Source organism: Vicia villosa, unplaced genomic scaffold, assembly GCF_029867415.1.
Source record: "Vicia villosa cultivar HV-30 ecotype Madison, WI unplaced genomic scaffold, Vvil1.0 ctg.000303F_1_1_1, whole genome shotgun sequence".
NCBI classification, from domain to species: Eukaryota; Viridiplantae; Streptophyta; class Magnoliopsida; order Fabales; family Fabaceae; genus Vicia; species Vicia villosa.
In genome coordinates, this window is record NW_026705131.1 from 173,150 (window position 1) to 196,037 (window position 22,888).

General features: G+C 31.5%; 2 protein-coding genes and 1 long non-coding RNA gene across 3 annotated transcripts; 1 reads left to right on the plus strand and 2 right to left on the minus strand.

Annotated features, from left to right (window-relative positions):
• Positions 1 to 11,694: 11,694 nt before the first annotated feature.
• Positions 11,695 to 12,594, minus strand: LOC131626533 (uncharacterized). Its single transcript, XR_009291187.1, has 2 exons — positions 12,120 to 12,594; positions 11,695 to 11,832 (listed from the first exon to the last, which is right to left on the minus strand). It is a non-coding gene; the product is annotated as an uncharacterized LOC131626533 (long non-coding RNA).
• A 507-nt stretch (positions 12,595 to 13,101) lies between these two features.
• Positions 13,102 to 17,200, plus strand: LOC131626536 (ferredoxin-thioredoxin reductase catalytic chain, chloroplastic). Its single transcript, XM_058897360.1, has 6 exons — positions 13,102 to 13,333; positions 15,043 to 15,155; positions 16,432 to 16,481; positions 16,623 to 16,694; positions 16,838 to 16,898; positions 16,979 to 17,200. The coding sequence occupies exons 1-6, from the start codon at positions 13,225 to 13,227 to the stop codon at positions 17,021 to 17,023; spliced, it is 450 nt and encodes a 149-aa protein (XP_058753343.1). The 5' UTR covers positions 13,102 to 13,224; the 3' UTR covers positions 17,024 to 17,200.
• Positions 17,201 to 17,462: 262 nt separating this feature from the next.
• Positions 17,463 to 18,385, minus strand: LOC131626535 (zinc finger AN1 domain-containing stress-associated protein 12-like). Its single transcript, XM_058897359.1, has 2 exons — positions 18,218 to 18,385; positions 17,463 to 18,040 (listed from the first exon to the last, which is right to left on the minus strand). Exons 1-2 carry the CDS (start codon positions 18,323 to 18,325, stop codon positions 17,567 to 17,569), a joined length of 582 nt encoding a protein of 193 aa, XP_058753342.1. The 5' UTR covers positions 18,326 to 18,385; the 3' UTR covers positions 17,463 to 17,566.
• Between the last annotated feature and the right edge of the window lie 4,503 nt (positions 18,386 to 22,888).

The following is a 22,888-nucleotide window of genomic DNA, read 5'->3' on the forward strand; positions in this document are numbered from 1 at the left end:
TACAATAAACACCTGCGGGGATGGGGGAATTAAAGTAGAAGAAAATAAGAAATATGAATAATTAATTGAATTATCTTTATCTTGAGCCTTGATCTTCCTTGAACCTTCAATTGACTGTGAACATCTGAGAATTAAACAGAAAATAAATAGGGGTGAGTGTAGGAGGAATTCCCTGGCATTGAAAATAAACCCTAATTTAACCTATAAGGCAAAAATTAAAAGGTAAAATAACATTTTAATAAGAAAAGGATTAGAACTTAGCTTTTTGATCTGATGGCGCGTGGCTGAAGAATTTTGGTTATCCTGAAAATTAACCGCGAAGAAGAAAAATGTTATTGCACGAGTGATCTCAACAATTATAACGTGGCAGATTAAAATGAAAATAGTAATGATTTAGACAAACGGCAGGGCGAAAGGCAAACCACGAAAGGGACAAAAGTTAATTATGGTTAATAGAACAAACGACTAAAGTTAATGGACAACACCTACCAATGACAGTGATTAGTGATCATGAAGAAAAATAAAATCAGGGTTTAAAGCAATTGGTTTAAACATGAAAATGAATAATTTGAGAATTTAATAAAATCGAAGGTTCGATTAAATAAATTTAAAAGGACATGAAAATATTTATTTAATGAATAAATAACATGTTAAAAATAATTTTTTAAAATAATAATAATAAGAAAAATAGAGAAAAAAGAAAATGGGTAAAAAGATTTAAAAATAAAATAAAAAAGAATACTTAGCTCTTGATCTTGTGTTGCATGCTGGTGAATGTTCATGGTGCACCCTCAAGCTCTGGTGCGTTGGATCTGAGGAGCTGAAGATCTGATAGATGATGATTTGAGTGTGCACGATGGTCCTTTGTTGGCCAGACACGTCAGATCTACAGCCAGAAGCAACCTAAGAAAAATTGTCAAAATAATGTTGAGAGTGGGGATCGAACCCACCTCTACTACCTCCTCACGTACCCTTATTACGAACTGGGCTGCACATTCAATTTGTATCATAAACAAGTAAAATAACATATAAAAAAAAAAAGATGAAAACTAATAACAAAAGGGAGTACGCGTGGGCCCATAGAATGTTGACTGGCCAATGAATCGACGACACACGCGCATATGGAAGTCAGACTCGCTGACCAGCGAATGGATCGTCACCACGTGTGGGGGCGTTGCTCATCTTCTTCACGAAAAATTGCAGAAACGTTAGCTACGATTCTGGCACTGTTTGGCTACGGTTTTCTCTGCAATATTTCGTAGCTAAAACCTGCAGATATTAAACTAAAAAAACACGTTAACCGGATAGGTAAAGCGCCCAGATCCGTTAAAGGGGTCCCTTCGACCACGATGGTGGTATTGGTTTGTCTGAAAACATCCTAAATTGTGGAAATCGAAGCTTGCTTGCTTCATGCCCTAAACATGGTGTTTTTCGTTATGTGCCTTATTAGTCCAAACTAACGGTCCTGACCTTCTTAAAATTATGCATAAGACTCAAACAACTTGTTAGTTCAAACTGAAACACGAAAATACGCAAAATATGGAAATTAGAACATGTATAATTATGGAGCATATGAAATACGTGTTCCAGACATCATGGAGATTGGTTCTTGATCCAACATCACCTTCTAATACCTCAGAGGTTGAAAGGAACGATCAAAAGGCGTTGAAGCTTGTTGTATGAGAGAAGCTCGATTGCCCTAGTTTCTTTGTGTTTTGACAACATGACACCCTTGTTTTTTGCTCTTTTTTTTCGTCCCCCGTGAACCCTTGTGCTCAGAATATATATAGTGGCTGAATTAGGTCAAGATGCTTGCTTGAAATCAATCACCACTCATGAAAAAATCTCTGATAGAAAAAATAATATATCTTTCCTATTTTGATCAATTTTGTACCAATCATCCTCAATTATTTTTCTAATCAAATCTTGAGACTCAAGGATCATATTTGTATGACAAATCAGATTCATGCTCTTTTATATGATTTATCTTGATTTATTTTATTTTAGATTTTAAGTGAACAAAATAAAATAAAATAATAAAAATAAATAAATATCAAGGGAAATAGATGGGTGCATGCATGAGTCGTGGATGGGCCTTAGATCATGTTTTAAGATTAAACTTAAGCCCATTAATCAAGAAACCCAAGATTCATCACTTAGAGTTTTATGGTTTTCTTGAATTTTGATCAACTTCTACCAATCATATCTTCAATATTTGTCATATGAAGGTGTTATAGAACTTTTTGGAAAGCTTAAAGAGTCCTTTAAAAGCTCCTTTTGGTTTCATCTCAATTGAGTCTACCATGTTCAAGTTATGAGCTTTGAGAAAAAATGACTTTTTGCGATCTTTTAGAAGGACCTGTAATGTTTTGGCTCATATCTCCCAAATGGTGCATTTCTGGCCTTGGCTTGTGAGAGACAAAATTGTATAGAATCCAATTTCCTTCAAAATGAGATTTGGATGGGAAATTTTTGATGTTCCATGTGGAAGTTATGGCTGGTCAAAGTTGGGTTGACTTTCTCCTTAAAAACCCTAATTTAGAAACTTAGGTTTTTTGATGATTTCGGAGCTTTCTTTGATGCATCATGATCAATCCTTGATCAAATGATGAATGATACTTCTTAATGAGGATGTTGACCAAAAATCAGAAGTTTCGAATGTGGTTTGACCATAGTTTGACTTTTAGGTCAACCAGTCGATTATTGATCGTTTGGGCCATTGGGTGAGCAATCTTTTGAATCAGAGCTTGAAAATTGGCTTGAGGATCTTTTGAGGCATATGAGAGGTTATGAGGTCCAATTGAATTGTCAAAACTTGATTTTTCTTGAAGGGAAGCAAAAACCCTAGTTGTGGGTTGTTTGTTTAGGAGAGTGTGCATCCAGTTAGATATTGAGCTGTTGATACTTGGATGAGCTTGAGTATAAAAATGTGATGGGCAAATTTTGGGGTATGACATTAACGATTATATAAACAAATAAGTATATGTCTCTCAACCTCCTAGTTTTGAGGATCACAAAAATCCTAACTATGTTTTCAAACTAAAAAGGGCCATCTATGGTCTCAAACAAACTCCAAGAGCTTGGTACGAGTGATCGAGTGGATTTTTAGTCAAACAAGGATTTAATCATGGTAAGGTATACACCACTTTGTTTATTAGACGCGAAGAAAAGCATACTCTTTTATTTCAATTATATGTAGATAATATTATTTTCGGTTCTACTAATGAATCTCTTTGCCAAGAATTTGCAAGTTTGATGCAGGGTGAATTTGAAATGTCTCTTATGGATCACTCACATACTTATTAGGATTGCAAATCAAGCAAGCCGAAGAAGGAACTTTCATAAGTCAAAAGATGTACTGCTTAGAGCTTCTCAAAAAGTTTGATATGAAAAATTTGAGGAACATCTCAACACCCATGGATTCAAATGTGATAACTTACAAAGATAATAATGGAGTGGAATTCAAAATAATTAGGTATAAAGGTATAATCAGATCATTAATTTATTTAATGGCCAGTAGGCCATATATCATGTTTAGTGTGTGCATGTGTAAAAGATATCAGACCTCACCTAAGGAATCCCACTTTAAGACCGTAAAAAGTATTTTGAGGTATCTTAACAAAACCTCCCAACACGATCTTTAGTATCTTAAGGGTAGTGCATGTAACTTAGTATGTTTTTCTGATTCTTATTTTGTATGGTGCAAGTTGGATAGGAAAATCACTAGTGGTACCTATCACTTATTTGGAAGGTGCTTAGTTTCTTGGCACAATAATAAACAACATAGTGTTTTTCTTTCTACCACTGAGGCTAAACATACAGTCGTTGATAGTAGTTATGCACAAATCTTATGGCTAAAGCAACAATTGCTAGATTATGAGATAAAAATTAGTTGCATTACAATTAAGTGCGATAGCACTAGCGCGATAAGCCTCACTAAGAATCCGATACTCCATTCACCAACTAAACACGTTGAGATCCGACACCACTTTCTTAGAGATCATGTTGAAAAAAGGGATGTAGTTTTTGAATTCGTTGACACCAAAAATTATCCGTCTAATATTTTTGCAAAACCATTGTCACTAGAACCTTTTCACAAGATCTGTATGTAGTTAGAAATATTAGATTCCTTGTGCTTTAAATAGATCAAGAATTATATTTAATTTCACTTTCTATGTATACTTTCTTTTCACTAACGCTATTTTGTAGCAAATCATAGACTCATCGACTATATTAACATGTCTCTATAACTCTTGTATCCGGTTTTATATCATTATGTATGTTTGTTCTAAATATGCTAATTACCATTTTAACTTCATTCATTCATCCCTAACATGTTTTTGATTGTTCTTCTTCGCATTTTTTAAATGCATGTTGCTAATTATGTGCATTTGAGCATTCATATACTTGTTCAGGCATTACTAACTCTTCCTTACATGAAAGTTTTGATCACTTAATTGTATGTTGTTGAATGTCGTTGCATGTCTATTTGAATTTTTTTGCATGTAACATGTCTATCTTTGTGTTCTGTATCTGATCTCTCATATTATATCTCCTTCTTAACTTTTTAGCTCATGTATTCATCTAGAATATATTAGCTGTGTGGCTGGTTATTTGATTCTTAGACTCTGTTCTATCTATCCCTTTTTTGATGTTGTCAAAGGGGGAGAAGTTGTAATGTATGTCTAAAATTATTTATGTGTTTTATGTTGTGTTGTATGTGCAATGTTTCAGGAGGAGCACAAACGTTTATTTGCTTTGGCTCAAAATTCGACTCAATTCCAAGTGAAATCTTATCAATCTTCAAAAAGGGGGATACTGAAATTGCATGTCCTAATAAATTCAGGGGGGAACCCCAATACGATTTTGTTGTTTGTCTTCTAAGCTTTCTTTTCATTTACTTTTGTTTATTAAGTATCCTCATCAATTGCACATTTTTGGACTGAGTTTTAAACCGATTCATTTTTTAGCATGCATAATTCAATTGGCTGTATTTTAGTTTGATCATGATGCTTTAAGTCATTTGCTAGAGTTAATGGAACAAGAACCATATGTGATATTGGTTCAAGTTATGTGGGAAGTGAAATCTAAGACTATTTTGAAAAACTTGAAAAATTGAGATTTATCGTGTATAACTCGAGTCACTCACAATCCACGACTCGTATAAAATTAAATAGTTGAGAACATGAAGTTTTTGGTGTCTGTGATTCGAATCTCAGTTTACACTTGATTTGAATCATGCAACACCGTGACTAGAATCTCAAGTTGCATTAGCTCAAATCACACACCTCCTATTAGCCACTGCCCAGTTTGACTCGAGTCACACTTTAAACATGACTCGAATCACAATGTTTTCCATGTTTGGCTCCATCCAATTTAATTTAAATAGAGCATTTTACATGACTCAAATCATGGGCTTTCATGACTCGAATCAAGCTTACAACTGACTCAAATCAAGCGAATATGGGTATCTTTTCTTTAAGAGATTTTGTTTCATGCTACTTGCTCATTTAACTCAAATCATGAAGTGTTCTTGACTCGAATCTAACTAACTTTTTCCATCCATTTTTTTGCTTAATCTCAAGCACATATAAGTTCCTTTTGTCTACTCATATAAAAACTCATATAACTCATAACATTTTTCAGAGTGATTTTGTGAGAATCAACAACCTCCATTTTTTAAAACTCAAAATTTCTTGCAAATAGAATTTCTTTCATCTTCAACCTCTTGTTTAGATTTTGATCTTTATTATGGAGGTATGTAATTGTTGAGGGAGACATGGCTTGAAACTAACTGTTTTTTAAGAGTTTGTTAAGATTTTCAAGAAGCTTGGAAGATTGTGGTTATTGTGGTTGGTACTGATAAATTCCAGTGAAAAAAATGAGTTTTTCTCTCTAGTTGACCTCAGTAGTGACTGGGTGAAAGGCTACAAATAAGGTGGATTTTTTCTCAATCTCGAACAATTCATCACTAAAGTAATAGGTGGGATCAGTGGTGATTTCCACACACGGAGACTCTGAGCAGAATGGTGAAGGTGGAAGATTCAAGAAGTCAGAATCGAGTAAATATTTTGCAAAGAGTTCGACATAAAGGTTATATACAAGTGAAAATCCAGATAGGAGATTTATTTTTCTCAGCATTATTGTGGATTGGTGATTGTATAAACTCGAATAATATTCGTCAAAATATAGTAGAATAAAATCTTTTAGTGGAAAACCATTGGAGAGTGGAGTAGGCTCCTGCAAGGAAGATTTCCCCAAACCACTATACATCTCGGTGCAGTCTCTCTCTCTCTCTCTCTCTCTCTCTCTCTCTCTCTCTCTCTCTCTCTCTCTCTCTCTCTCTCTCTCTCTCTCTCTCTCTCTCTCTCTCTCTCTCTCTCTCTCTCTCTCTCTCTCTCTCTCTCTCTTGCATTTTAAGTTTTTTAGGATATTGCATGCTTAGGTTATCAATTTTTAACGTAGTTTATCGTTTATTTCTGTTGGTAGTGATCTATTACGTAAGGTTATGTTTTGTTAGAATTGATACCTACTTGGGCTTTAATGCTGATTAAAATCTGGAGAACTAGTATTGTTAGAATTTGATATTAATTGAATCATTGCACAAGAAATATCTTGTGTAATCTAAAACTACTTAATTAATCATTGTTTAAATAATCTCTGAGATTTGTGAATTGTGTATTTGTCAACGTGGTTGAATTCCAATATAAGCATAAGATCTCTATTTTTACTTTAAGTCTTTCACGTGTTTTGAAAAACCTCTGATATTCTATTTTTAGAAAATCTTTCAAATTTTTTATAAGGGTCTATTCACCCCCTCTAGACGGTTTCTCTACTCCATATTCTCACCCAACACCATTTAGTTCAAAAGAATTATGAAAAAGAGCATTATCATACTCTTTGCCATTGTCATATTGAAAACTTTTTATTTCACATTGAAATGTTATTTTAATGTAAGCTCTAAATTGTAGAAAAATGGAATGTACTTGTGATTTATTTAAGATAGGAAAAGTCCATACAAAATTTGTGAAATCATCAAGAAATAACACATAATAATGATATCCTTCGGCTATGAGCTATATCAAAAGGCATAAAAGTAAAAGACAAATAATCACAAAAGGTTAATTTTATTTGTTTCCCAAGTGGACAAGACTGACAAAAAAAATTGGAACTTATTACATAAGAGAAATTTGTTTCGATGAAGTGAACTTAAAATTGGAGCTACTGGATGTCATAAACAATTATACCATAACTCGATGGATGAATCGACAAATGTGAATGGTGGTAAAAATTGAGTTTTTGATCTTGTGGGTATATGATAAAGGTCATCCAAAGTGTTGCATCTCATAAAAATCATTTATGTCTGAAAATTCTTCACAAAAAAACCAAAAGGATTAAACTCGACAGATACATCATTATCAATTGTAAAATTTTCTGATAGAGTTAAGATTCTTTATTAGTTTTGGTGCATGTAAAATATTATTTCAAATTAAGAAATTGGGTAAAGATGCATGTCCACAACCAATAAGAGGAATATGATGATCATTGTCAACAATAATATTGTTGCTCATAGTTGAATAAGACGTGAGATTACCTCTATTTGCCGTCATATGAGAGGTTTCTATGTTATCCATATACCATTGATCATCAAGAAAGAGAGAGAGAGAGATGGAGAAAGTGTGCATATCAACTTGGATATCACTCAGAGAATAGGAATACAATGCTTGTTGACCATCAAGAGTAGGTGGAGCAGTTGCTATGTGGGCTTGTTGAGGCTTAGGACCAAATATCCCTAATTGTTTTTGTGAAGAGCTCATTGTCGGATAAGGACACAATGGAGTAGCTCATGGTTTCCACTAATATGCCCACTGTTGGTGTTGTTTCAAATATGTAAGAGGAGTCTAGTGTTGTTGCTGATAGGGAGATGAATGCCACTGTTGTTACCGAGGTTGTGAAAAACCTCCACCACTACGACCATTGTTCCTTTTCCTTCCACAACTGCCTCAACCACTGTTTTCTGCCATCGCGACCATTATTATTGCTGCTATAGTTGTTGTGATCGAGGGAGCGACTTGCTAAAGTTGAAGCATCATTATGAGATTATAGAAATGCAGTGTTATCGGCATAATTTGATGTCTTTTTTGCTTTTGGCTTTTCCTCCATGATTATCATAAAACGAGCTTTACAAAAAGGGAAAGAGAGTCTCCGTGACGTATTTTCCAGCCTATTGTGGCATACACATATATTAGACCAGAGATGAGTTGAGGAATAAGCCTTTCATTGAACATGGAAACACCGATATTAGAGAGTTAATCTGACAGAGATTTGAGATGTTGACAGTAAGTGGAGGCATCAAGAAATTGCTCCATGTGGACATTGAAAAATGTTTGCTCTAGGTAGAGAGTCCTAAAATTTTTATGGTCATAAAAAATATTGAACAATCTGTTACATGCGAGTTACACGGTAAAATCACGCTTGATAATAGTATGAAAAAGGTCCTCAAATATAGTGTCATAAATTCATTGAAGGACAACAATATTAAAATGAGCCTAGAGGTAAAGATCAATGACTTTGAGATTAAGAGTATTATTATTTTCCAATACTAAAATATAAAATTTTTAAACACTTTGATATCCATCTTCTTCAAATGAACACAAACTAGTCTGAATTGATTTTCATTATAAAAAAAATCAATCCAATTCATTTTGAAGTAATTGTATATCGAATTTTCAGTTTTTTGATGACTCTGAATTTTACATTGAATTGGATCTAATATGGATATCCATCTTATTCAAATGAACACAAGTTAGTTTAAATTGATTTTCATTATAAAAAAAAATTAACCCGATTCATTTTGAAGTAATGGTGTATCTGATTTTCAGTTTTTGGGATGACTCTGAATTTTACATTGAATTGGATCAAATATGGATATATTTAGGGGTGTTTAAATCAAAATTGATCTAAATAAAAATGGTAAATTGTTCTTAAAAAATCGAAAAAAATGCAAAAGATCAAATATTATTGGATGTGTTTGGATGTCATTTTATAAAAACTGTTCAGTTCGGATCAAATTTCGAATTGATTTTTCAAAATCGATTTAAACATAACTGAAACGCGTGTATATATTTTATACTTATTTATTTTCTATTAATATGATATGTTGTGTTAATTTATTATTCGATAATATTTATTTTTAATATAATTTATTTATTTAATTTAATTTAATTGTATTATTTAATTTGTTTTAAACATAATAAATCATTCTCATTTTGTAATATTAATTTTTATATACTATATGTTATATATTATATTGAATTTATTATTTATTAATATTTTAATAATTTTATTAAAAACAACATAATTTATAATTTGGATATCTAAAAATCGATCCAAATTAAAATGTATGTAATTGGATTGAATAAATCAGATATTTTAATCAATTATCTAAAACTAAATGGAACTGTAAATAAATTTATTTTTAGATCTGATAAAATTTTACTTCAAAATCCATCCAAACGACATTATGAACACCCTAAAAAAATTACTCAGTAAAAATAACTTTTTAACACATAATAAAAAGAATCTTACAACTCATATATTATGCTAAATTCAATTAATTTAATCATATAAATTATTTCTTATTATATTACAATAGATATCTCACCTAAATTTAATTAAGTAAAAAACAACCAAATATGTGTCAAACACACAAATTTGAGACACATCATACTTCATATTATACTTTTGTTATTTGTCTAACTAGTAACAAACCCGTGCGTTCGCATGGGTTCTGGTACGGGACGCGCATTTGTTTCAGATGTATATTTTTTAATAGAAAAATATCTGGTACCCGTGAAAAAATAATAATTGAATGTTTAGAAAAATATCTGGTACTCGTGAAAAAATAATAATTGAATGTATAGAAAAGTGTCTGGTACCCGTGAAAAAATAATAATTGAATATATAGAAAAATTTGAGACACATCATACTTCATATTATACTTTTGTTATTTGTCTAACTAGTAACAAACCCGTGCGTTCGCATGGGTTCTGGTACGGGACGCGCATTTGTTTCAGATGTATATTTTTTAATAGAAAAATATCTGGTACCCGTGAAAAAATAATAATTGAATGTTTAGAAAAATATCTGGTACTCGTGAAAAAATAATAATTGAATGTATAGAAAAATGTCTGGTACCCGTGAAAAAATAATAATTGAATATATAGAAAAATGTCAGGTACCCGTTAAAAAAAAATTGAATGTTTAGAAAAATGTCTGGTACCCGTGAAAAAATAATAATTTTAATTAAACACTATAGAATATTGTTATTAAATCATAAATTATATAAATTTTTGATTTCTTATACTAAAAGTCATTGATTGCATGTAATTCAATACTATCAGCAATATATTTTTTTCGTTAATAAAAATATTTGAATTAACAATATATATTTTCCTGTTTATAGAAATAACATTGTTTATCAAATATAAAAATTTGGATAGTAATATATCTTTTCCTGTATATAAAAAAGTTTTCATCAACAGTAAAAATTTCTCTTATAAAATTAATTTGATAAACTTTTTGTGATAACATATAAATAACTATATGATTTTTCAAAATTACTCAAAATTATTTAAAATTTTTTATTTAATAATAATAAATATGTGTCTTATATTTAATTATGTTTATGAATACAAATATTTGACCTATATTTAATTACTCGTTGTTAATAAATGTATGTCTCATATTTTTGTAAGTAATGAATGACAAATAGTTAATATTTTTTTAAAATATTTGTTAGTGATAAATATTTAATTTATTGTTTTAATGTCTGGTTCAATCTATTTTTTTTTTTGGCTTTATACCACCGGTTTAGTCCGGTTCGGGGGCGAGTTCTGGCATGAAGTGGTTCCATCCCCCTCCCAATCGCAGTTGCGGGGATCGAACCGTGGTTCTCTCTACCAAGTCCAGCGCCAATCACCACTGGACCAACTAACGATTGGTGTCTGGTTCAATCTATTTAATCCTATTAAAGTTAGATTTTAAAATTGATCCAAATTAATTTATTTTTTACATCTATATTTAGCACCCATGAAATATAAAAAGAAAATTATACCATTTATGTTAGCATTTTATTTAAAATCAATCTAAAGTCATCAATATTTTTTAAATTTATATTTTTTACTTTTTTTATAACATAAAATAATATTTTAATTTATCAATTATTGATTTAAATTCTTTATAAATCAGTTTTTTTTTTCAATTATAAAAGATAATTTGAGAATATTTGTTTGTTTTAGGTTTTTTATGGGTTGAGAAAATATTCTTCAAACTTTAATCACTCATTGACTATACATATAATACATATTTAATAATTAAAGAATTTAAACCAAAAACATTTCAATAATCTGAGTAACTTATATTTTAAGAAGAAAAATAAATAAATAGATTTTATTCAATATTTAAATATATAATACATATATCATATTGGTTTTATGATCTTCCAATTTGAATATAATACATATAACCCATTATGTTAAATATATATTACATACAACAGATTGATTATATATAATAAATATAATAAATATTTCTCCATATATCATCCACTTGTTACTGGGTAAATTGAGAATGATTCACTCAATTTGTACACCACACATCTTGAAGGTACCCTGCTAAAATTAAACCAAGAGCAAAAGCAAAACAACGCTAATTCAATTTGTCCAAAAATGATAATTAAAAAGTATCAACAACATCAACCAGGAGCAAAACATTAAAAATAAAAGTTGAAGCAACAACTTACATCTTTTCAGCTCCTCTTGAATTTGTTTCCTACAAAAATTAAACAACCCAGATAAGCATCAACCCCTGAGAATTGAAAAATCTAAACAATAGCCCCACCAATAAACACTTTTCTCTCACCAGAAACTCAATTCCTCTAAACTTCATTCTCTCTTTTTTAAACTAAAAAATAAAACTTCTCATTAGTTTTCTTAAACATAATCACAGTAAACGTAACAAACCAAATCCAAGACTTTCTCTCTTTAACTCTCACAAAATCCAATCATCACCAAAAAAAAAGGAAAGACAAGGAATAAGAGGAACAAAAGAAAAATTACCAATCGAAAAAATGTCAGGGCCATCGGGTCAGATCTGACCAGAAGAAAAAAAAGCCTTGATGTTCTTCCTTTCTTCGTCTCATCCTTTTCAATTTTGTTGTTGCTTATCTATACTCTTAGTTGTTGAATGGTTGATGTGGTTGCAGAAGGAAGATAAAGATGCGGAAACATGTTTAATTTGGATATCTAAAAATCGATCCAAATTAAAATGTATGTAATTGGATTGAATAAATCAGATATTTTAATCAATTATCTAAAACTAAATAGAACTGTAAATAAATTTATTTTTAGATCTGATAAAATTTTACTTCAAAATCCATCCAAACGACATCATGAACACCCTAGAAAAATTACTCAGTAAAAATAACTTTTTAACACATAATAAAAAGAATCTTACAACTCATATATTATGCTAAATTCAATTAATTTAATCATATAAATTATTTCTTATTGTATTACAATAGATATCTCACCTAAATTTAATTAAGTAAAAAACAACCAAACATGTGTCAAACACACAAATTTGAGACACATCATACTTCATATTATACTTTTGTTATTTGTCTAATATGCACTTACATTTAAAACTTCATGTTATCCAAAAATCCTAAGAATGGGGACAAATAGGTGAGGTGTGGATAAGAAGATGAAGAGAGCCAAAGAAACCAAAAAATAATGGTTGGTTGGAACTTCAAACTTTCAACATCAATATTCTACTTTTCTTGTGATGATAACCATGTAACTAGATTTTTTTACAACGTGTGGCTATCTAATATCTTCTACTCTTTCACACTTTTTATTCTTTCACACCATAAATAAATGATAAATTTACCATAGCACTATTAGCATCACAATCAATTACAATACCAAATTTATTTTAACTTTAACTTAATCACTAATATACATCAATCCTATAATCTTTTTTCTCAATTATCAGATTCTTAAAAATTTATTCTTTGAATTTTGACTAACAAATATAAATAATAATTATAAGAAAAAATTTACTTTTTAATTATTTTGAAAAAAAAATATCAAATCCCATAAACCACAATCATAAAGAAAATTTGATAACCTCAGAGATACCGTTTTCCTTTTGTAGCAGAAAATGAATTCACCGGCAATGACCTCCCAATCTTCCACCTTCGCCGTCTCCGTTTCTTCTATCGCATCCCCTCTCCGCCGCCGCCGCAACTTCCCCGTCGTACGCGCTCAAGGTAAACTTCACTCCAATATCCTAACCTTTTTCGTACTCTTTTTTTTTCTTTCCTTTTTTGTTTGTTTCTTATCTAATTGATTCTGATTCCGATTTTTTCATACCCCAGTTGCGTTTTACTGTGTATTTTGAATCAATGCTCTTGGTAGTGTTTGTTTAGTAAGTGTTCTTTGTGATTGTTGTTTCATCACTTTGTTATCCGGAAGATGTTTGTGGTAATGCTTCTGATTGAGTTCTGAAATTCTGAGCTTTCTAACTGAGTTTATTTGGTACCTAGTGAATTGGGTTTTGATGTTGAACTTTGTGTTTGTTAAATTTGAAAGCTTTTTGGATTTTGGTAGAGCTTTGGATATGCTGCACATTTCCTTGCATATGTGTAAACCTGTGGAGGTGTAAATAAGAAAAATGAATTAGTTACCTTTTCTCTTTTTAGGGAAATCAGTACTATGACTATATCAGATATATAGAATTGCATCTCGTGTTACCGCCTAATAGTTTGGTTGTGAAACATTTTAGGTAGAATCTCAGGTTCAAACCCGGGTCATTATATTTGTTCTTTCTGCAAATGTTTATTTTATCATGTAATGGCCACTAGGGATATAGCAAAATAAAAGAAAGATACATGGAATTAGAATAATGGAACAATGATAAGTAATAATATCAAGTGATTAATTGTTCTCATAAAAGGGTTGATTGATGATTCTAATTTGTAAAACAGACACTTTGTTGAAGGAGGTCCAAGTGTCCGGCACGCGTCGGACTCTCTTTTCCGGTTTTTGAATATAAAACATTTTTTTTGGAATTCGACATGGCTTGGACATAGCCACAAACTTAACCGACACTTCAATCCTTTCTAGACATGAAATGAGACACAGTTTGTACCAAAGGTTTCATTTTTTTAAATGACGATAATGAACTTGGGGATTAAAGCCCAAAGTCACTTGTATCCTTACTAAACTTTTGTTTGTAGATGGATGGGCTGAAAATGAAAGAAATAGCTCAATAGGTAATTGTATAATCTTGTTTTGGAGTGTTTTTTTGTAAACAGTGTTCAAATTGTATAATGATGTCTTATGGAATTTTTTGGTGAGACTTGTTATCATAGGGAAAATGTACTGTAATACTTAACAAGTTCTTTTGATATGATGATGAATATTTAAGTTTTGATTCTCATCTTGTATCTTTTTAAAAATAATGCTCATGTATGTGTGCGCTCGTGCATTTGTATTTGTGTTGTTGTGTTCTATATTTTGGATATTGTCGATGTCTACCCGTTTAGTCAAGTTTCCATGTATATGCTTGTGCTTCATAGGTTATAAATGACATTCTATATTAGAACCATTAAGTGAATACAAACTTGCAAATGATTATTGAACTAGTATGGCATTAGTTGTGTAGTATAGTATGAATATTTTAGAATACTTTATGTATGAAATTTAAAGGTTATCTGCTTTAGAACTTTTTTTTTTAAGATATACGAATTTAGTCGGTGACTCAGTGTCGACCAATTGCCCATTGACCGAATACTTGTTTGAGGATGAAACTGTTCAACTTTTATAACATTGCTGGAAACTATGGCTGTATTTTTTATTTTAATTTCGGTTTGAATGTCAGTTTTCTGTGGCCAAATTTTTTGTTGTGCTCGTGCTTTCAATTTCGGTGATTTGATTAAATTTCATTTCTATAGAAATAATATGCTGGTTCTTTCAGTGGAACCATCTGATAAATCAATTGAAATTATGAGGAAGTTCTCAGAGCAATATGCCCGTAAATCAGGAACATACTTTTGTGTTGACAAAGGAGTAACTTCTGTTGTTATTAAGGTACATTCTCTATTTTTTACTCTTTGGCGTATAACTTGTCTTTTAATATGACTTTATTTGTTTTATAGAAAAAGTTTCTTTCTTGTTCGAATAGCACTCATTACCAAAGAAAATTTATGTTTCATATTCCTTTAGTTGTTGTTACAAATCTAGTGGGATTTTCGGAATCTTGTGAGTTTATCATAATCCAAACAGTGGTTGCTTCGAATTCGAACTTTTCAATGGATCACGGTTAGCTATGTGCTTTGTAAGTTATGTGCAGAATGCAGGAAAAATCTGTTTTCTTTTGGAAAAAACAATTATTGAGAGAAAGGAGAAGATCACAGTAAAGGAGGGAATCTGGTTGATATTTTGGTTAAATATTAAACCTTTTGGGGTGACTATTCAATTTTTCAAAATCAATGTCACCTCACTTCTTGTCGGTTCTCATGATTGTCTATTTTTTAAATCATTTTCTGGGTTGGTCTTTACAAGTTTTGGTCTACAAGCTTCATTTTCTTTCTCTGGCTGGCTAATTTCTTTCGGAACTAAGATAATATAATTAGCCATGTCATTATAATACAGCCACCAGACACATGGCACTATCGTGGATATACATGGCGGGTATTTTGGGCTTGCCGCAATGGTAAATATTCGACGATACTACGGGTTTTTCTGCTATAATCCACTATAACGGCGCCGCAAAAGCATCTGATATGGTGGGATTTTGGCTCTCCGCCACTGCCATTGGCAACACTGCTTATGTGTCAGGCACTAGGAACTAAAATTTCAGTTGATTACATGTTTGAATTGTGGAATATTGGGAATAGACACCATATAAATTATCTAGATTGGTTCGTTACTGTCAACACATAATATCACAATTGATTTCTAAGCCAGATTGTTCATGATTGAAAACTAGTTCAGAAAATTTTCTTGTACAATTTGGTATTGAAAAAAACAAACATGGAAAAAGAAAAGGAAGTTTGTGAACCATCAAGATTGATAAGCAATATGAAACTTAAATTTGGAAAATTAGCGTACATGTGTCCGTTTATGCATAAAACTGATAAATAGATATAGTCATTTACTTTGGTACTTCTTTTACTGGGAAAGAGATAATTATTACTGTATCAGTTAGGATGACAGTAATGGTCATTTTACAATTTTCTTGTGTGAAATTTGAACTTAATCCCTCATGTTTACAATATCAAACTCTTACCACTGGAATGACTCTTCATGGAAATTTTACTTGTGTAACTATTAACTAATATTCTTTATTTCTATTTTGAAACAGGGTTTGGCTGACCATAAAGATTCATTGGGTGCACCACTCTGCCCTTGCCGGTAAATACTTGTTATTTTACCTCATTGCAGAGAATTTTGTGTCTTCATTCTATAGTTCTGGTAACATGGCATTATACTTAAGTTTGATCAGTATTGATGTTTTCTAACTTCCTAAGCCTACACGCAAAATCTGTGTTTTAGGCATTACGACGATAAAGCTGCTGAGGCTGCGCATGGATTTTGGAATTGCCCGTGCGTCCCCATGAGAGAAAGGTAAGCACATCTTTACAACCAGCTTGAACTTACTAAGACCTTAAGTTGTCAAGTTTGAAGCTACTTTAGCAAGTATCAAGTTGTATAATTTTATACTTTATAACAAGCAATTGTTTTAACTTAATTGTGATTTTGTATGGTAGGAAAGAGTGCCATTGCATGCTTTTTCTCACTCCTGATAACGATTTTGCCGGTGATGAACAGGTAATTCTGTGGTTCAATTTGTCTGAATTTTGATTTTTTGTCTTTATTGTATTTATATGCAATGTTTTTTTGTCTTGCAGACTATCACCTTGGATGAAATTAAAGAATCAACATCAAATATGTAACACAGATTATTGTGTATTAATGTATTTGTGTTAGTTGTTTCAATCTGTAACATTTGAAAAACAAGGGAAGAGTGTAACATTATATGTAGGTAATATATTTCTACCAAAAATCATATGTAATTTTTTTTCTTCCATTTGTGCTCTTTATAAGTGGCCTAACCCATACTTTGTCACAAATCTCCATTTCACAACTTCCTATTTTTTTGGCTGCTGATACCAAATTAAGCTCTACACATATTATATGATATTTTCCGAATGTAAAGCAGCAAGTTCTAACATTAACATTGTATTTAAAAGCAATGTATCATTCAACTTGATTATTCTTCAATTAGATTGTAAAATCGGTTTATAAAGTACTTAATCAATAGAACTGTTAAACCAATCATTGTTAAAAAGTTAAAAAGATTGTATATGGTAATTTCTAGATATTTAATGTAAGTTTGAACATTGAAATTGCACTTAAAGGCAATGTATAATTCAACATATCACATCAAACCACACCAGAATCACATGTATTACAATTTACACATCAAGCAACAAGAATCAATAAGCTTTAACAGAAGGAGTACTAGGAGGAGAATTAGTACTAGAACGAGATCCAGCTTTTTTGCCACAATCTTGACCATTATTCCTTGAAGCTAAAGCAGCCATAAACCTATTATTCCAACTTCCATTACCATCACCACTTGTTAAAGAAGAGGCTGAACCTCCTCTTCTACAAGCATGATCAGCAGAAAAACGATGCTTGAGACACACCTTAATGTTGCAAGTTTTACATGTACTTGTATTAGAAAACGTCAAAATCTCCTTGCAACGCTTCACGGGACAAGTTGGTTTCTTCTTCTTGCTAGGGTCACACTTCCCTGAACTGTGGTGTTTCTTTAAGATCGTCTCTTCGTTTTCTCCGGTGATCTCCATTGACATAGAACATTCTTCGCAAACAACCACTTTTCGGCTGTTGTGGTCGGGTTTGGGACAATCATGAGACTTGTATGATCTGTGTTCTACACAGAAAACCTGCCATTGCAAATCATGTTAATTCCTTTTTCTGTTTCATTAATGCAATATTCTGATTTAAGTTTTTAAAAAATTATTTCAAAGTTTTTTTTTTAATCCTAGGATTAATAAAAGACAAACATAGAAAAATAAGAAGCAAAAGGAAACATGAAAGAAATAAAAAATAAAAAAAAAAACCTGTTTGCAGCCATCACAGGTGAAAGGAAGGAAATCGAGCTGGTGACAATCAAGAAGTTGGCAGTGTTTACCCAAATCTGGGAAAGCTTCTGTTCCACCTGATGCCATAGATTGATTCTGAATATTTGGTGTCTTTATATTGTGAAATTGAAAATAAAAAAATAGTAATGAATGAATGAAGAACAAAGAAGAGTGTATTTATAGGTTTGGTTAATGACTTGGGGCTTAAGCCAGTTTTTGGTAGGGGTTACGTTTAAGACACGTAATCTCAAAACAGAACATTCTAGTTGTAACCGGACAATTAGGAGTTCTATTTCGGCGTCTACGCGGTAATAGTACAATCGGCTTCTTTTTTTTAAACAAAATAAAATTGTATTTTGTATTAGTTTTTTTTTTCTTTAATATTTTAGATTCATGATATCGTTTTCACATATGGGAAGTTTATTGGACCAGGTTGAAGAAGGAGCTGAAGGGTTTGGTCGAGCCCATGTTCAATATATTGGGGAAATTTATCCTGCACTCTAATAACTCTATTTATGAGAATTTATCTTGCAACCTTCATCTTATATATGCCACCGCTAAGTAGGGCATTTTTACTAAATTATTTGTGTAAAATACCGGTTTTTTTGAAATTTTTGATAAGTATCGGAAATTTCATATAAATACTTAAAATTTTGTTGGATTTACCAATTTATTGTGTTTGATGTTACATACCGGAAATTTAAAATTTCAGCTGTCGGATATTTTAAATTTTCGATATGTAGCAGCAGTTAAAATTAATACCTAAAATTTGAAATATCTAGTATATAAAAAAAAACTGGATATTTCAAATTTTCGGTGTGACTTCAGTTCATAAAATTATCGGAAATTTTGAAATTTCAGGTAAATGAATACCGGAATTTTGTAAAAAAATAAAGAATTTTCGGTATTGGCAAAAAAAAAGTATCGAAAATTTGCTCTGCAGTACTGGAAATTTGTTTTTTTATGATTTTGACAACAATAATTTTTTTTTTTAAAAAGAAAAGTAAAAATTTTGAATAAATAATGTCAGAAATATTTTAGAAATAATATAAAATGGTGGGTGGGGTGATATGTATAATTCGGAGGTGAGAAGATAAATTATCATTATTTCTCCACCACTATAATTTATCTAAGTTCATCATTATACCCTTGTCTGAATAATTAAATTTAAATTTTTTTCTTCTTATTTGTCTTTTAAGTAATTTGATCCACATGTGAGAGTTGAGAGAATTTAGGTAATAGTACGTACCAACATTCTTGCGAGAAAGTTATTAAATCATGAATGATATTTGTACACCACATATGACACCTACATCGTAGTTTCATACAGTTTGCTTTTTTCTATTATATTTAATAATTATATTTTCATTTTTTTCAATACAAATAAACACAAGTGCTCGTAATATTCTACATGGTGTAAGCATAGGTGTAAGATTTTAGTTGTAAGAATAGCAGTGCTCTTATTAAATCTACACAAATTCCTGAAGCACATTCAAGTAAGTAATTTAGTACATGTTAATTTTGATGTTCATTGGACTTCTTAAGATTGAGTAATCTGGTCCATGTTAATTTTTTATCACTATCGATTTCTTAATGTTGTTTGATCTCATAGTCTTTTTTTTCACTACTTATATAATGGTGTTTGATCTGATAGTCATTTCTTCTTCGATGTATCATATGATATTGTTGTTTGATTAGATAATAATTTTTTCACCGAATTACTTAAGAGTTAGTGATTCGATATTTTTTAACATCACTAAATGTCACTGTTGCGAAAAATAAACAGAACAAAGTCGCCATTGAACTTTATTTATCCCAACAAGGAAAGGAAAATATCAAGAAAACCTAAAAAGAAAAGGAGATCGTCTCGCAACCAAAATCGGGTTCGTGAGTCGATTACGCAAGGGAAATGTATTAGCACCTCTCACATTTGTTGTACTCAACGTTATCCACTCTTGTCGTTCTAATCAAAGAGTGTGTATATCTAAAACCTACTTGCTAAGGGAAAGCATGAATGAATTATTAAAGGAAAAACAAAAGATTTTTTATTATTGAGCTCGCCAGGATTTCTTGAATCCTGTGCTTACGTATCCCTAATGTGCAATACATAAATCAGAGCTTCGTAGTTCTTCTAGAAAATATTTATTTGTTTGTGGTTTTTAGTAGGCGATGTTACTTTTGCATTCCAACAATTAAGGCTTGCCGCTCGTTGTGTGGAGTCTTACGCGTTGCCTGATTGCGATAGAAAGGAAGCACATGCCTTTTATGAAAATATTTTAAAGAAAACACCTAAGGCAAAAAGAGTTTGAGTTTGTAGAGTGTTTTTGGTAGGAGAATACCTCAAATGGTCCTCCAATGTCGGGGGTATTTGAGTATTTCTCCTTTACTTTTGAAAGTGTTTAGATTTTGTTAAGTTTTTTTTAATTTTTGATTAAGAAAGAGTTTTAGTCTTACAAGAATGCAATGCAAAAGAAAGAGTCAAAAGTCTAGGGGAGGCTTGGTCCTATTTGTTATCATGCTAAATGGAGTTAAAAATAAGATATCAAGAGAATCTCTATCCTAAAGTTATCATACAAGATGACCCTAAGGTAAGGATAAAATGGAAATCCTAACTATGTTTTCATGCTTGGGTTCCAATCCTAAAGTCTATCATAACTCAACTCAATTAAGGACTAAGTTGAATCAAGAAGTCCTAAGGGTACATGTTATAACACAAGCATATAAGCAACAACTTCAAAGTACAAAGGTAACAATCCAAAATAAATCTCAAGCACTTAACCAAGCCTAAATAACAAGTAACAACTTCAAATTTTAAAGGTAACCACCAAGACACGTGTTAAGTACTTAACCAAGACTCAAGATAAGTCAAACTTAACCAATCAAGACTCCAACAATCACCACTTAATCCTAACAATACTCAAGACAACCAAAAGACACCTAAATAAGTATTAGGTAAACAAAGCATCAAACCTAAGCTTTTAGGTCACAACCAATGTATCATCAAAGCATCAAGACATGGCACAAAGATTGATATAAAAAATCCACCTTACAAGTCCCTAAGGAAAGTACTATCACATGTCAAGAGGAAACACATTTTAAACCCTAAGGTTGATAAAAGAAAGAATCAAAGGTGCTCAAGACAAAGCATACAAATCATTAGATAAGAAGGGAATTTCAACATCTCAACACTAGTTCTCTAAATAACAACAAAGCATGGTAAGATTAGGCAAACTAAGACCCTAAGGTCAGAAACTTTGGCAAGGCAAAGCAACAAAGCAATAAGACATGATTCAACAATCAACAAGTCTTCACAAGCAAGTAACTCAGACAACTTCAAGTGATAACCCTAAACATGCATTAGGTTCTATTTCTACCCTAAAAAATGCAACACAAGTGAAAAATCAAAGCATAAAAAATGTCAAAAGAGATTCATCAAAGCACAAGGTCAAGCCCTAAATAAGGCCTCATTTGAAGTTCAAAAGATTCCGTCAACACAAAAGCATACATGCTAGAAAAGGCTCCTAATTAAATCAAATAAAATGGAATAAAATAAAAATATTGAAAATAAGAATGGACACCAAAGTATCTATAATATATTTTTATCATTTTTTATCATCAAAATAAATTAAAATTTGAAAGCAAAATTGAAATGGAAATAAGATTTGCAAAGAAAGCTGCAAGGGGTACAACACTAGCAAACCAGATGAAAATGGTTTAGTTATACTCAGCAAATGAGCTCAAAACAAGGGGTGTGGATAACAAGCACGTGTCAGGCCCACTTAACAAACCAAACAATATTTCACATTTTTTTATTTAATAAAAACAAAAAAGGTGGCAAGTGACTTGCACGCGTGGACCAATGGAATCATGACAACTCAATTAATTGAATTCAAATTAAGGCGCGAATGGAACCCTAACAACTTTGTCTTCTCAAGCCAGACAACCACCGTGCCTGAGCTGGCCACAATGGCGGAAACACACAGAAATAAAAATGATCAAATCAAACTCACTCGAAATGTCTTCCTGTCACAAATTTGGCATCAATTTTTATCAAAACTAAACAAAACACACAAGATCTTGAAAACACGTAACAAAACCCTAACATTCATATCTCAAATTTCATCATCAAAACAACACTCAATTGCCTATTTACATAGGAATTCATAACCCACGCATGATAGAGAGCAAGATTATGACAAGAATGAGTGAAAATGGTGGAGAAAAGAGGGAGAACCAAGTGCAAGAAAGTTACCGGTCGAAGTACGTCCGACGCATCTTCTTAAGGTGATTCAAGATAAGAAAACGATCAATTAGGCTTCAAAAGAACTTCAGGAACAAGAATATGCCATTAGATTAGCTTGAATGTTTCTCAATCATTCTAACCAAGTCAAGATGCTCAAGGATGAAAACAAAGTTGAACTGCTTGAAATGATGGATCCAAAAGTAATCTAATGCTTGCAGAAGATTAATTATGATGCTTAGATCATGACAGAAGCAAGAAATCTTGGAATACTTCAAAGAATAAGAGAATATGAAAATGGCTCCATTGATGAATGTTGAAGTTACAGATCTAGATTTAGTGGTGATTTGAGCATTAAGTTGCTTACAGGAGATCCTTTAGATGATGTGCATGATGAATGGATGGAGAAA

Excerpts from the sequence above, each read along its gene's own strand:
- LOC131626536 (XM_058897360.1), top strand. The coding sequence starts at position 13,225 with ATGAATTCACCGGCAATGACCTCCCAATCTTCCACCTTCGCCGTCTCC. Across the intron at positions 13,334-15,042 it reads CCCCGTCGTACGCGCTCAAG|TGGAACCATCTGATAAATCA; the intron begins GTAAACTTCACT and ends TGGTTCTTTCAG. Across the intron at positions 15,156-16,431 it reads TAACTTCTGTTGTTATTAAG|GGTTTGGCTGACCATAAAGA; the intron begins GTACATTCTCTA and ends ATTTTGAAACAG.
- LOC131626535 (XM_058897359.1), bottom strand. The coding sequence starts at position 18,325 with ATGGCATCAGGTGGAACAGAAGCTTTCCCAGATTTGGGTAAACACTGC. Across the intron at positions 18,041-18,217 it reads CCTGTGATGGCTGCAAACAG|GTTTTCTGTGTAGAACACAG; the intron begins GTTTTTTTTTTT and ends TTGCAATGGCAG.